This window comes from Physeter macrocephalus, chromosome 4, assembly GCF_002837175.3.
Source record: "Physeter macrocephalus isolate SW-GA chromosome 4, ASM283717v5, whole genome shotgun sequence".
NCBI lineage: Eukaryota > Metazoa > Chordata > Mammalia > Artiodactyla > Physeteridae > Physeter > Physeter macrocephalus.
In genome coordinates this window covers 38,914,428-38,930,385 of record NC_041217.1, presented here as the reverse complement: position 1 = coordinate 38,930,385, position 15,958 = coordinate 38,914,428, and the positions used below count along the sequence as shown (strand labels likewise).

The following is a 15,958-nucleotide window of genomic DNA, read 5'->3' as shown; positions in this document are numbered from 1 at the left end:
GGAGAACCCTACTCCCGCCCCAGTGAAAGCGGCAAGGCACGCCCTTCGCGCTTCTCATTGGAAGACATTCTACAGTCCCCGCAGTTCTCTACTCTGTATTGGCTAAAATTTTCCGCAACGCCCCTCCTCACTGCCCCGGTCCAATTGGTCGTGCCTTCTCTCAGAAGTATATGTTTGGCTGTTGGTTCTATCTTAATCCCGCCCATCAGTTCTACTTTGGGGTTCGGCAACCCGGGGAGGAGCTTACTCTGTGACCACGCCTCGGTAGTGCTAGTCACACCTCCAAGTTTCGCCAGCCCCTCCTCCTCATTCCAAGCCTCTTGGGATCACCTATTCCTATTGGCTACAGGCCCCATCGGTCGATAGAAAGTGGGCGGTGATTGGCAAGGGGGTGGGCTCTGCTTCCCGGCGGGGTCCTGCGGAGTTGGCGGAGGCTCCTCAGGGGACTGGGGGACCGATCTGCGTAGACGCGGGTGGCGGGGAAGAGAGGGGAGGAGAGCTCTGAGTGGGAAGCGGAGCCGGGGGCCCGGGACCCGTCGCGTCAGAGCCAGGTAAAGGCTCCTTCCCTCTCCCCTTTCTTCTTCCCCGCCGCGGAGCTGGAGCCCTGACTGAACAAATCCGGGCAGAGGCGGGAAGGAGAGGGCGCGGATGCTGCTTTCGGCGTCGCCTTAGCGTTGCCGCCCGAAATCCCTCAGACCGCCTCCCTCCTGACCCACTCCCAATCTCCCAGTACAGCCCAAATACCTCTTTAGGACTGCACCTCCGCCCTTTGCCGTACTGCCTGGGACTGCCTTGGCTCACATGCCGCCGCGCAGTCTGCACCCAGCCCCCTCCCCAAGTCCTCTGCACACTGGCAGCCTTGGTCCACCTTCGGGCAACCGTCGTTGGCATCACCCGTAACCATCGGCTGCTCTCTTCCTCTGTCTCCAAGTCCTGGCAGACAGTCGGGTTACAACCCTGGACCCAGAAGGATGGGTGTTCCGCACTGCTTCCGGGGCCCTTCCCCTGCCCCAGCCCCCGGCCTGCCCGGAATGGCTCCTCTTCACGCACTCCCGTTCCCAGACCTATATCTGGGTCCCCAAAGTTGCTAATATCCTAGTACTCCATGTAACATCGCGGCCCACGATAGTCTCCTAACTTCCCCCTCACCCCCAAGGTAATCCTCCCTTTGCCCTCTCCTCTCCTATCAAGCGTGTGCAGAAGCTCCTGTTACCCCGCTTCCCGTGCAGCCTCAGGACCCCACCTCTCACCCCCCTCCCCGCTTCCTGCCTGTCTGAACCACCACGCCGCTTCTGCTCCCTGTTCCTCCCTCGGTGCGGCCCTTTCTCCAGGCGCGGGAAGTGGGAGACTCCCGGCGCGGAAAGGGAAAGGGGCGGCCAAGGAGGGAGGGTCGCCGCTGCGGCGCGTCCGGGAGCGAGACGCCCGGCTCTGCACTCCCGTCCCAGTCCCTCCCACCTCCTGGGCCTGGGTCGGAGCGGGATCTCCTCGGGTACCTCCTGGTGCGAGGAGTCGGGACTGCGACCCTCAACGACCTTCCCCCAACCCCCAGCCGGGGATTGGGTGCGGTATCTGGGATCTCTGGGCTTGGGTGACCAATTGGGGATGGCCTGAGAGGCGGTGGCTGCCTTCCTCCCCCCCGCCCCCCACCCCCCGCCTTCCCGGTTTTCCCGACTCCGACCCTCGCCTCTAACCCGTTTCCTGCTTCTGCCGACCACATTGTTTTCCTGGATGTGTCCTGTGCCGAGCAGGCTTTTTCCTGCAGATCCCTCCCCCCTCACCCCCCAACATTTTGCTGCCAAGAGAAGCTAGCAACCAAAAACAAAACAACGGGGAGGAGGGGCGCAGGGGAAGAAAAGTTGTGCCCGGGTGGCTTGTCCCTCCCAGGCTTTGATCCCCTTTTAAGTCAAGGGAGTTGCCCCAGCCGGGGGTCGGGGGCCGTATCGGAGGCAGGGCCGGGAGGGTTCCCTCCGGTTGCCGCTGCCCAGCGCTGGCAAGGTTCGGGAGGTCGCCGAGGTGCCGCAGTCCCCGCCCGGAGCCCCGCGTTCCCGCCGCTAGTCCCCACCCCAAGCCCTCGAAGGCGGCTGCTCCAAAGTGTTTTCTTTCAGCCTTAAAACAAAATCCGGAGGGAGCTTCCTTCCTCCCCACCTCGCTGCGCCGGGCTCTGCGGGCCGGGCGGCGTTTGGCTGAGATGAATGGGCCCAGGCCAGGCTGGAAACGGCTTCCCTTACCCCACCCCCGCATCGATTAGGATCTGCGCTGGGGCTGATCGCCCCCTCCTCTTTTCCCTGCATTTACAGGCAAGTGAACCGGAGCAAACGACTTCCGATCCAGTCTGCGCTGCTGCGGCTCCCGTTTGGGATTTGATTTGCAGCATCTTCGAGGCTGTGCAACAAAAAACAGCGAAGCACGCCCAGCCCTCCCTCGGCACCCCGATACGCACCCACTCCCTCCCGGGGACCCAGCTGGGCGAGTCCACATCCCCGCGCCCCCCACACCATGTTGTGCGGAAGGACTTCCACTCCCCGCCTGTGTCGTTGATGTCAGACCCCAGGCCAGCCTCCGGGCGCTGCAGTTCTCCCGGCTAATGCTGAGGCTGCGGCTTGGGCTCTAGCACAGGAACCAACCGCCGCCGCGCCGGCCCCAGCGCCCACCGTCTGCATGTGTCCGCCGTAGCCGCCTGCCCAGCCCGCAGCCCGCGCTCCCCGGAGCGCTGGAGACCACCGCGGGGGGCCCCTTCTGCCCTTGGGAGAAGCGATCTTGGAGGTATTGATTTCGGTGGTTGGATTTTTCCCGTGGATTTATCAATTCACAATTCGAATTTGGAAGAAAGAAGGAAAACATGACGTCTCCAGCCAAATTCAAAAAGGATAAGGAGATTATAGCAGAGTACGATACTCAGGTCAAAGGTAAGGGCTTTGAAAAATAGCATAATGCATATTCTCTGTAGACCATTGAGACATGGATTTCCACCGTGATTTGCAAGATGTTCATTTCTTTGGGTGGAGCAGGTGGGGGCAGGCTGACCCCAGAGGTGGTTTCTTATGTGGGTCTGAGCCTCCGAGGGATTGGCCATGCCAGGGGCCACAGGCTCTGGAAAGGAATTTTCGGAGTGGGCTTTAGATTTGTCTGTAGGGCTGGCCATTATTTTGGCAGTCCTTTTCCCCTGGCTAAATAGGATGGGGGGAGGGGCAGGAGGTTCTTGGAGAGAGAAAGGCGGCAGTTTGCCTCTGGGTGTCTGGGTCAGGTTTCCTTGAAGGACAACTGAAATCTGACAGGTGTTTGGGAATTTATTTCAGAGGCTGAAGAGGAGTCCAGGCAGAGAAAGGCAACCTTGAGAAGGTGTACCATTTGGAGAGCCCTGGGAGAGGCGGGGTTTTTTTCTGATGCACTATATCAAAACATGACATTTGCTTTGACATCAGGCACAGAAAGTCTGTGGCCACCTGGGGTGCACCTTGTACCTGCCTGGTCTCTGGTTGTCTGCATTCAGAGATCAGAGAACAGAAAGAATAAGGTCACTCACACCCGGTCTCTGCCCTCGCCTAAACCTGAATGGAGTTGGGTTGTTGCTGGGTGGTGCTGAGTCTGGAGAATGGGAAGACATAATTGTTTAACCCTTCTGTGTTGTCCTCTGCTCCAGAATACATGCTTTTAAAGGCCTGCTTACCTCTCTGCAAAAATGTGAGGGGTAAAGCAAATTGTGGACCTAGAGAAAGCAAGTGACCTGCTAGCACATCTAGTCCACTGCCTGACTTGGTGCATGAATCAAAACCCCTTCCCAGATAGCCTTTTTTAACCAGCAATTCCCATAGAAGGGGTTCCCGCCTGTTAAAGAGCCCCAGCATATGGTTATGCAAGGCACCGTCCCTTCTTGGCCAGTCACTGGAAAGAGCCATGTGGCTCTAGCCCACTGAGACTTCAGCTGGGTAGTGGGAGAGGTGGGTGGCCTTGAATGTTACACCACATGGTTGGAGCTCTGGGTTTTCCTTTGTTTCGGAGTACAGAGGGAGGGGCCCCTCCTTCTTTCTCTGCACCAATGTGAGAAGACCTTTTCTTATCCTAGAGGACTTGGGAAGGGCCATGCCTCCCCTCTAATGATTGCGGGGGGTGCGAGTAGGGCTAGAGTTTGAAATGGGCAGCTGCTTTATCTCTTGGAAGGTTGGAAGGTAGTTTGAAGTCCTCACTGTGCCTGTAGGATCTTTTTAATGTCATCAGGTTGGTCAATGCTGGAGGTGCCCTGAGGGACCTTCTATCCACTGGGCTGCACATATTGGTGGGTTTATTACAGAGATGGGGGAATTGACTGATGGATAGCTTCAGTTGAACTGGGATTGGGAGAGGTGTGGTTGTGAGGTATAACTGAGGTCTTGGCCTCTTGTCACTGTTCATAATCCGGGCCTCTTTTTGTAAACAATAAGCCACTGGCCTCAGTGTCCTGTCCAGATGCACTGCAGTTTGCTGCTGGAATTCCCCCCTGCAGTTTTAACCAGATATGTCATTCTTTTTTTTTTTTTTTTTTTTAAATACATCCTATTCTTAACTGTCGCCATAGGGAGCGTTAATAACTTTGACTTTCCCAGATTTCTCTCCAGAAGCACGCCATTTGACTAAGGTGCAAAGTGACTTTACATGTTTATTTTTTGGAAGGTTTGGGACTGATAGGTGTTAATAGAACTGTGTCTGCTGATTCTGTATTGGTGAAGGATTTCTCACAAGTGTCTCAATTAAATACTTTGTGTATTTACAAACATTACTCATTGAGATGATGTAATGCAGTTGACTGGGGTTTGTCTTCACCCTTGCCACAAGCAGGGGACTCTTTTGCTTTGCATTGATATCTTTTCATTAACACTATTCAGGATCATAGAATTTTATAGGTGGCCGAGCATGATGTCTTACTCAGAGAAGGTGCCCAATGAATGCTTACGAGACTGATTTGAATGGTTTCGTCCCTCATTTACAGCTGAGGCGAGTATAGAGAAATAAAGAGGCTTGTCCAAGGTCACACAGCTAGGTGGTGGTAGATCTGAAACCAGAAGCAGGTTACTGACTCCCAATTCTCTATTCTATTCTATTCATAATTATTATGAAACATCATTTGACCAGAGTAGGGAAAAAAAAACTTAAGAAGCCAAAGTCTGACAATGGATAATAGTAGTAATAGTGATAATAATAGATTACATTTTGGATGGTCATTATGTTCCAGCCTGTCCCAAGTGCTTTATAAGAATTGTCTCATTTAATCTTCACTTAAAACTTGGAGGTGAATATTACTTCATCCTCTATTCACTGCATGAAGAAACTGAGCCTTAGAGAGGATAAAGACGCCCTCCCAAGGTCACACAGCCAAACCACAGCAGGTGGACTCCCTCCACTTCTTTATTCATCAACTAGTTACTGAGTGCCTTCAATGGGTTCTGGGGACTGATGATGTAGCAGTGAACAAGAAAAAGTCCTCTCCCTCATGAAGCTTGCATTCTAGAGTCTGTGTTCTCCATGGAAGATCATAGAACTTGGAGACAAAGGACCCGGGTTCTGGGTTGGCTCTGCTCCCCTACTAGCTGGAAGCCCTTGGTCAGATTTATGATGTTTCAGCTTTTTATGTGTTGTGTGGGACTCATAGTGCTGCTAGTCTTACTTCTCTTACAGATGCCAAGATAAAAAAGAAAATTGCTTCCTTGGTCTGGTGGTTAAGAGCGCAAGTTTTTGAGTCAAAGGAATCCAGGCTTAAATCTCAGCGCTGTCACTGGCTTGCCTCGCTCCTTGGGCAGGTTACCTGACTTGTCCAAGCCTCGGGATCCTAACCTGGAAAAAAGGCAACATAATATGTGTTTCCTAAGGTCACTGTGAGGATTCAATGAGATAGTATATCAAAATCATTTAGCACAGCATCTGGCACTTGTAAATGCTCAATAATAGTAGGGTCTGCTGAAATGAGATGACCGTTAAGGCCGCATTGCCTTTTCACTCCCAAAGTGCCAGTTATAATGATAGGAAACAAGTCTAGGATGAAACTTGAGCTCTAGTTTAAGTTCCTCCACTAGTAGTGAAAGGTATCTTGGTTCAGTCACTTAAACCCTCTAGAACTCGTTTCCCATTCTGTAAAATGAACAGGTAAACTGTCTAATTGTTGGCCGCTGTTGTTCTATATGTCTCAGAGTCCTGGGTCTTGCTTTTCAGGCAGAATGGTTTGAATCAAGGGGACCCTTAATGAACTTTGGGGGACCCTGTCTATCCTGTGGTTTTGGGTCCCTTTAAACCACCTGCTTGCGTGTGCCCTGAGGGACTTCTGAGACTGCAGCCCCAACCCTACCCCAGTGTGGTTTTATGAGGGGCGTGACTCCTTAGCCTGCCTTGGAGCCGACTTCTTAAAAACCATCATTGTTTCTGGTTTGTGGGTGTTCAGATTCCTTTGAAAGTTCATGCCTTTCAATCTCTGACTCGAAAGCAATAATAATACTCTTCGTATTTGTACATGGCTCAATTTACAAAGTGCTTCATATACATTAATCTCGGCAAATTCTTGACAGATTCATGGTCAGATTCATGGTCATAACCTGAGGCCTTTTTGGCCTCTAGTTAGTTAGCTTCTTTTGGGATTGGAGCAGCAAAAGGTGGTAAGGTGCAGGGCATAACCATCACAAGAGGTGATAATCTAGCTGGCATTTGGATGAGTTCGCATCACAGCAAACCCTCCCAGCTATTGTCCTGTCTTTGTTCAAGGCTCCCTTTCCTGTACCGTCTCCACACCTTGAATTTTTACTATCCCCCAGAAAACTTGAGATTGATAGTTAATGCAAATATTCTAGGAGGAATCATCTGAAACAGAGTGGCACTGTGTGCTGAGCTGTCAAATTCTCTTTCTTGAGAACATTAGGGGTCTTGTCTTTTTTTTTTTTAATGTCTTAGAAGAACAGTGTGTGAGCACCACAGAGCTGAGAAATGAAATTTTGTAATTTCCATCTGGAGCATTTTGATAGAAAAGCCTTTGCCTGGAACAGTTTAACCCTTTCAGGACCCTTTCAGAGCAGGAGATGAAATTTAAAACTTTAGACATATTGTGTGTGCACACACACTTGGGAATGCGGATTGCTGATATTTAAACAAGCTTGTTCCCCGGGGAGGTGTGAGCGGTTCTTCACTCCTGCCAACAAAGGTCTTCTCCGAAGCTTCTTTCCTCCCAGCCCCCATTCCTCAAGGGAGCTTTAAATATAATCAGTTTGTGAAAAGCTGCAGTAAAACATCTCATTGGAATCCCCAAGCAGATGCTATCATCTTCCTGCGAGATGATTGAAGGCACCTCTTCCTTTGCTCAAGGAAAACAGGACTCTAAGTAAGGTGAGCTCCTGGAAGAAAACGAAGCTCTTGGAAAAATTAAAGTACTGTACTCTGTATCTCCAAGTTAAAAGGCCCTGGAGGAAGGTGGTGGGCAAGCAGCTGGGGGTGCTGTGTGCTGTGCAAGGTAGCAATGGTTAGAAACAAAGTTTGTGAGAAGTCCTTAACTTTTCCAATTTCAGGCATTCTCTTGGGGAATGGGAACAGAAATTTCCTTTGGAGAAGCCCATCTGGTAATTATGCACCACACAGGTTGACAGCCCAGACAAGCCCTAATCATTTCTCTGTTTTGAAGTTTACAGGGTCTGACCTGGCCCTGATATGTAGGGTCCACACCCTTTAAAATCAGCAGGTGCTCAGCCCCTGACTCCTAAACTCCCACTGTTCACTCTAGATAAACGTGGGCTGCTGGTGGCACCTGTAGGATTCTCCTTCCAGAAGAGAGGTTTTCTTCATGGGCATTGTGATTACTTTAGACCCTAGACCTCTGAGGGTTTTGTTAGGAAAATATGATGTCATGTTGTAGGGAAAAAGAAGTTGATATTTAGATTTCTACTGGTAATACAATTCAAGTGAATAGTTTTAACTGGTCAGCTACAGAATTGGCCTTTTGTGGAATCTGGGAGAGTTACCTTCAAAGTTGTTTGATTTAAAAATAAGTAATGAGAGCACTTGAAAATGTCTTTGAAAATTACAAAATAACACCTTTACTGATTTTACAATAATGTGTAGGAACTCTCATCTCTCTCTCTCTTTAATTGTGGTAAAATACACATAACATAAAATTTACCATCTTAATCATTCTTAAGTGTACAGATCAGTGGCATTAATTACATTCACATTGTTGTGTAACCATCACCACCATCTTTCCACAGAACTCTTCATTTTGCAGAGTTGAAACTCTGTACCCATTAAACAATAACTGCCCCCTGCCCCCATTTGACAACTCTAGGTACCTCATATAAGTGGAATCATACAGTAGTTGTCCTTTTGTGACTGGCTTATTTCACTTAGCATAATGTCTTAAACGTTCATCCAGGATGTAGCATGTGTCAGAATTTCCTTCCTTTTTAAGGACATTATATGTATAATCCACGTTTTGTTTATCCATTCATCCATCCATGGACACTTGGGTTGTTTCTACCTTTTGGTTATTGCAAATCATGCTGCCATGAACATAGGTGTATTCCTATTTTTTAAAAATGTCCTCTACACCAAAGTTTTACAGGCCTGTGTATACATTTCTATATAATCACCTGTCCTCATTAAATTTTTAGAATTAACCTTTAAATATACATATTTTCATATTATGAGTATATATTTATGTTGGTAGTATAAGCATTGTGTATTAATTTTATACCTTTTAATAATTACGTGAATGACTAAACTTTTATTGTATTTTTAACAGCTTTACTGAGGTTTTTGTTTTGTTTTTGTTTTTTTTAAGAAATTCCTGTTTTCTTTTAAAATTTATTTATTTATTTATTTATTTTTGGCTGTGCTGGGTCTTTTTTTCTGTGCCAGGGCTTTCTCTAGTTGTGGCAAGCAGGAGCCACTCTTCATCGCGGTGCGTGGGCCTCTCACTATTGTGGCCTCTCTTGTTGTGGAGCACAGGCTCCAGCCGCGCAGGCTCAGTAGTTGTGGCTCACGGGCCCAGTTGCTCCGCGGCATGTGGGATCTTCCCAGACCAGGGCTCGAACCCATGTCCCCTGCATTAGCAGGCAGATTCTCAACCACTCTGCCACCAGGGAAGCCCTTTACTGAGGTTTAATTGACATATAATAAACCTCACATGTTTGAGGTATACATTTGATAAGTTTTGGCATGTTGTCTACCTATAAAAACATCACAATCAAGATAAGTGAATGAAACCATCACAAAGTTTCTTCATCATAATGTGTTAATAAATGAGTAAGATAATACTGCATTATAGAAATGACATTAGGTTAAAAATAAATAAGTAAAACCCAGATATTACCAAGTTTTAAATAATGATCCAAGCCACCCAGATTGGTCCCTGGAAAATTTATTTAACCTTAGTAAATAAAAATAAACAATCTCCCAGGGAAGTTGTGTTAATAATTGTGTCTCAGCTAGTACCATGTTTAGGAGAGAGGGTACAGGATAGGGGAAGAAAGAAAAGAAAAAAATCTTGGATACGTTACAAGTTGAAGAGTGACAGTATCTATTTTCCTATAGTCCTTGCTTGAACTAGTCCCCTGGGCCTCAGGCCTCTTCTGAAACTGGTCACAAGTGAGCCAGATGCCAAGGAGAGGGGCTGGGGGCTCCCATGGGAGATCTGCTCAGAGTGTTATGAATATGGCTTCTTTCCTCTAATGATTGATTCCCTATCGTCTGTTGAATAGAGACCAACTTTCCAAGGTGAATATTACTTGGTCTTCAATCTGGCTGCAACCTATCATGCCAACCATACTTTTTCATTTTACTTTAAAAGGACTGGAGGCCTGTCTGCACTATTTGACATTCTTTATTTTTTATTTTTTTTGGTCACGCCACGTGGCTTGCAGGATCTTAGTTCCCCAATCAGGGATTGAACCCGGGCCCTCAGCAGTGAAAGTGCGGAGTCCTAACCACTGGACCACCAGGGAATTCCCTATTTGCCGTTCTTTAGACGCATATACTATTAACTAATATTTTGCTGTTTGTTTGGGACTTAATGTACTAGGCATTATGCTAAATACTCTACATAAATTATTTCATAATTCTTACACCAATTCTAGGAGGAATATATTGTTATTATCCCACTTTGCTGATGAAGAAAGTGAGGTGTAGGAGATTCAGCGACTCAGTGAATGAACAGGAATTAGAACCTCGGCCATCACCAGAGTCTAAGTTCTGAGCACTGTTCATGGAATACCCCTTTCTCCCTGCCCAGCCCCACATCTCCACCTACTGAGATCTCACCCTTCTAGTAAAGCTCAACTTTTCTGGGATGCCTTCCTTGGTCACACTGATCAGAAATGACCCTTCTCTCTAGTTCATTCACATAGCGCTATGGCATTGATCTTGTACTGCCTTAGGTTTTAAATATTTGTCTTTTAGTCTTCTCTCTACTGCTAGACTTCTGGTAGGAATGGTTTGAGGTTGTGTAGTGCAGTGCAATGCGAAGAGTGTAGGCTTTGGAAGTAGCCCTCAGTTGGAATCTTGTCAATATCACCTCCTTGCCTTATATCCTTGCTCACTCAACTTCTCTTCTGTGACACAGAGATAAGACCAACCTTGCCGGTTTATTGTGAATGTGTGTAAAATGCTAGCTCCATGTATGGCAAATATTAAATGCTAAATAAGTAACTCTTACTATGGGGGGGCCCCTTCAGATAGTAAACATGTCTAGAATAGTGTTGTAGCCTAAATGGTGGCTCTTAGTAAATATATACTGGCTGTAATGATGAATACATAAATGAATGACCTGGACTACTACAAATAATTTTTTTAGAAGTAGTTTCTTAATTTGATCTTGATAATATATCTTGCATAATACCACCAAAGTGATTTTTTAAAAAACCAAACTTATTGTTCTGCTAAGGTCATAGCATAGACTGTTTACATCAATCACTTCCCAATTACCTTGATCACATTTTTTACCACTAGAAGGCTAAACTGCCTCTCATTCCCTTACTGCATTATGTTATTTCATGCTTCATGCTTTATCCATGCTGTGTCTTCTGTTTGGAATGGGTCCTTTTCCTTGAACCTGGAAAACGTATCCTTTAAAACCCAGCTCAGATGTCACCACCTCCAGGATGTGTTCCCTGCTTATCCCTACTCTCTGCATAGTGACCCTGTGCAAGATCCCAAGCAGGATTCCTTAGCATCTCTGCACAGGGTTAATCAGCCCACCCTCAGCATCTCCTCAGCAGTGTCTTTGTGCTTATTTGTATATTGCACTCATCATATTACATTGTAATCTCTTCATTTACACCTCATTATTTATAACTAGCTGAGTACCTGGGGGACGGAATTGTCTTTTATTCATTTCCATGCGTCCAGCTTCTGGCATGGAAATGAATAAATACTTATAAATTGAATGTGAATCTTTTCTGAGTTGAGGTTGGATTTGACAATGCCAGGATGCCTTGCTTCTGCATTTCTCCTCCTACTCCAATAACAAGATTTCTCCTTATGTTAATGTTATTTGAAATTCAAAGTAGATTAAGCATTGTGAATATTATCATCCTACAGGGACAAGTACAAACTATGTAGTTCTGTGGAGGTTCCCCAATGGGGTTAAGTTTTTTCTTATTTATTACCCCCTCTGCCCCTTTAGAATCATTGCCCTAGAGCTATACTTGAGTTCTTCAATCATGTCTTTCCTTAAAATTCAAGGAAAATATTAACTCTGAAATTTGAAGGAGTTTAAAACAAAAGTAAGGTTTTTCTGTAATTGAAGCAAAACACATTCTACATTTGTCCAGGATTTATTCATCATTTAAAACAGATATTCCCCGTCTAAATTTGAGAACGTTTAGGTCTATTTTGACCAGGAGTTAAAACAGAGTTGACCTGAAGAACTGCTGGGATACTTTTTCGAGGCATGGTTTTGGAGAGAGCTATTGCCTTATTAGAAGCAGCTGCATGGTCTATGGTAAAAGAGGAAGAAAGGTCCAAAGTGACCAACAGAAAAACTCTCCCCGCTGGTTTTTCTAGTCATTTGGTATTAAGTAGCCTTGACTTTATTTATACATTGTGAACGAAGGGTTCTGAACTTGAAATATACATTCATGAGGAAGGAAGAGCAGCTGGGAGTGCACCTCCTCCATTTCTGTGAGTATTTTAGGATGCCATCTGTTAGGGAGAAGGCAGAGCCTTTTTTTTTTTTTTTTAACCTTTTCTTCTAAAAATGCACTAATCAGTGGGCAGGTGACCCAAAAGGCGTCATGAAAGTTGGGACCTTGTCTTTGCTGCCTGAGCCCAGATTCTGCCTTTCAAATCATAGTAGGGTCTGAATGCTCACCCTGGAGAAGGTGACCTCACCAGCCATGGGCTCCACAGGAAGACAAAGCACAGAAAACAAAGGGATCCAGGAGCGTGAGCTGGCCAAGGCATGGTATGCCAGGAGCTTTAAGAAATACATCCAGGCTTCCCTGGTGGCGCAGTGGTTGAGAGTCTGCCTGCTGATGCAGGGGACACGGGTTCGTGCCCCGGTCCGGGAGGATCCCACATGCCGCGGAGCGGCTGGGCCCGTGAGCCATGGCCGCTGAGCCTGTGTGTCCGGAGCCTGTGCTCCGCAACGGGAGAGGCCACAACAGTGAGAGGCCCGCTTACCGCGAAAAAAAAAAAAAGAAAATACATCCTGTTTCTGAAGAGTTGGCACCAATTTCTCCAAACGTTTAAACCCCTTGGAGATCTGCTCCTTTTTCCCACTAGTCTTTTTCTTGCGTTTATTTATTTATTTTAGGGGGGTGAGGGTAATTGGGCCAGATCTTGTCAGATGAGTAAGCTGCTCTTTGGGAAAGCATCTTGACTGAGATATCTATTTTGGAGCAATACTTCTTTGGGGCCATAACAAACTGAACTACAGGGCAGCATGGTTCCCTGGAAAAGAGTGCTGGATTTGGAGTCAGAAAGCCTTGGTTCTAGTTTGGCTTTGCCATTTACAACTGTGATTTTGGGGGTAACTCACCTCAGGTCTCAAAATTCCTTGTTTGTTTCCTCATCTGTAAAATCGGGACAACAATTCTTGGCCCTGGCTAATGGTGATGGTGATTATGATGAAGATGGCTAGCATTTAGTGAGAACTTCTTATGTCTAAATTGTGTTTGAAGTGCTTTACCTGTAGTCTTAACTCATAAATCTCCCAACAGCCCTATGAGGTAGCTACTATTATTATCCCCAGTTGACAGATGAGAAACAGGGAGGTTAAATAACTTACTCCAAAGCACACAGCTAGTAAGTGAAGAAGGCAGAGTGGGAAGCCAGGCCCACTCAACATTGTTGTGAGGCTCCAATGAAATAATTCATCAGAAATGCCTTTGAAACTATGAAATGCTGTGGACATTTAGTTGATTGTTCTCATTTCCTAGTATCTTGATGCGAAAAGGAGCTCTAAATGCAGTGTTCTAAATGTCTTCCTAGTATGTACCTATTTGATCTGCCTACGCCTTGGTTTTCTCATCTAGGAAAGTGGGGTTAGATTAGAAAATGTCTAAGGCCCGCCCCAGCTTTCATGGTTCATTAGTTTTGCTTATTTAAGATATTGAAGGTAACAGTTTTGCCCCTATTTAGCAGGCACTCTTGTAAGTACAAAACCCCATTGTATTCTCTGAATGACACTCTCCCCAGCCCCAGGGCTTGCCATGTCTCTGTGGCTGCTGAACACATGGAGGGTGGACCCCTGTGGTGGCACAGTGGCAGCCGCCCTGGAGAGCATCTGAAGTGACACTTGGTTAGGTGTCCCTATCTGACAGAAAGGTGAGCCTCACAGCTGGAGAAACTGAGGTAAGGGATAGTTACTTGATTGACCTAGAGGTGGACTTGTGACTGGGTTACTAGGGACAATAAATGCTTTAATCAGGATAAATATATTAAACCTAGGACTTCCAGTAAGCTCAGAGACTTACAGAGTGAGAAAATTCTCTCCTGATACTGGTATATATGGTTTTCCTCATCAATGGTCATGGGCCAGAGGTGGAACTTGTGTAACACTGGGTATTATAGAAATTTATGTTGTGTGCAGAACTTGAATTTAAAAGAAAAAGAAAATGGAAGTTGGGTGATTGTCTTAAATTAAAATTATAGAATAAGGAAGTAGGAGGTTTTTAATCCCTGACATCTGGTCTGGGACAAACTGGGCGGAGGTGGCATGGATGTGGAACTGGGTAGGGTTAATCTAGACATCTGGGCTGTGGGGTAAATGACTTCAGGCTCTCCCAGGATGTAGGATGGCCTCTTGCCTCTTATATTCCTCTCCATATGTTAGGCCCTTTGTCAACTTAAGGGATTTCTTTGTGGATTGTGATGAGGTATGCTGTAATATGGAGTGGAAGTGTTTCCACATTTGTGTTTGTTTTCTTTCTACCTAATGAATAGGCTAAGTAACAGTCTGTCGTTTTAAAATGAGTACCATTAATAATGATGACAGCTCATATTTTTATCAGTACAGCGTTTAAAAAATATCATTCACAGGGAGGGAAGGAGGGCTGTAGGGCCATGGAGTACTAGCTATGTCATGTTGGACAAGTCCTTCCACTTTTGGGATTCTCAGCTTCTCAGCTAGAAAGTAGAAAGATGGATTACTAGTTCCTTGCTTTGTAATTTTTAGGACATACGATTCAAAATGGTTATCTTCAAGTTAGTTGACACATAGAGTTTACAGGTTCATAATTGTCCTAAGAGAAGGCTAGAAACCATAGAACAGGTACTGTAGGTTCTTCCTACTTATCTCTCCTACTCCTGGTTTAAGATTTCATCTTTTTAAAAATTTTATTTAATTTATTGGAGTATAGTTGATTCACAATATTGTGTTAGTTTCAGGTGTACAGCAAAGTGATTCAGTTATACATATATATATTCATTCTTTTTCAGATTCTTTTCTCATATAGGTTATTACAGAATGCTGAGTAGAGTTCCCTGTGCTATACAGCAGGTCCTTGCTGATTATCTATTTTATATATAGTAGTGTGTATATGTTAATCCCAAACTCCAATTTATCCCTCCCTACCACGTTTCCCCTTTGGTGACCATAAGTTTGTTTTCGAAATCTGTGAGTCTGTTGCTGTTTTGTAAATAAGTTCACTTATATCTTTTTTTTTTTTTTTTTTTTGCGGTACACGGGCCTCTCACCGCCGTGGTCTCTCCCGTTGCGAAGCGCAGGCTCCGGACGCGCAGGCTCAGCGGCCATGGCTCACGGGCCCAGCCGCTCCACGGCATGTGGGATCCTCCCGGACCGGGGCACGGACCCGTGTCCCCTGCATCGGCAGGCGGACTCTCAACCACTGCGCCACCAGGGAAGCCCCATTTATAAAAATTAGATTCCACAGGCTAGTTTTAAGTTTTCATCTTTAAATGACATTAATAGGCTTTGTGTTTTAGATGTCCTTGGAGTCAGTTGTGCTGTATCTCTTGATCTCTCTTATTTATTCAGTGATTTGTGGTGATGTAAGTTATCTCAACGCTTTGCTGTCAGCAGTTTTAAACAAACGTTGAAGCATTTTGGGTAGATGATATCTGTTGATTTGATTAATGAGGTTCTTGATCTGGATATTTTAAGACCAGTGACAATACAATTTTAAAACACCTAGTACTCTTTAAAACTACAGTAGTGTTCCCACTGCCAAAGCCTGAAATCGATCGATACCAGTTAGTTCTTTCTGACAGTACATGTGTGCATGTGAGCTTTCTTTCCCTCTTGGGCCAGGGAGCAGGACTGCCAGTCCAGAAATGCTAGCTCTTCTGGATTCAGCAGCAAAAAGAGTTAATCGGGTTACCCTGGTGGCGCAGTGGTTGAGAGTCCGCCTGCTGATGCAGGACACACGGGTTCGTGCCCCGGTCTGGGAGGATCCCACATGCCGCGGAGCGGCTGGGCCCGTGAGCCACGGCCGCTGAGCCTGCGCGTCCGGAGCCTGTGCTCCGCAACGGGAGAGGCCACAACAGTGAGAGGCCC

At 46.2% G+C, this 15,958-nt stretch overlaps 1 protein-coding gene across 1 annotated transcript in view; it reads left to right on the top strand.

The window, feature by feature from the left end:
- The first annotated feature begins 398 nt into the window (after positions 1-398).
- SRGAP2 (SLIT-ROBO Rho GTPase activating protein 2) overlaps positions 399-15,958 on the top strand; it is a 211,606-nt gene continuing 196,046 nt past the window's right edge. The window contains exons 1-2 of the mRNA XM_028488127.2: positions 399-551; positions 2,298-2,906. Of these exons, the coding sequence (XP_028343928.1) occupies positions 2,840-2,906 (67 nt within the window). The 5' untranslated portion in view covers positions 399-551; positions 2,298-2,839. The remainder of the gene's footprint in view (positions 552-2,297; positions 2,907-15,958) is intronic.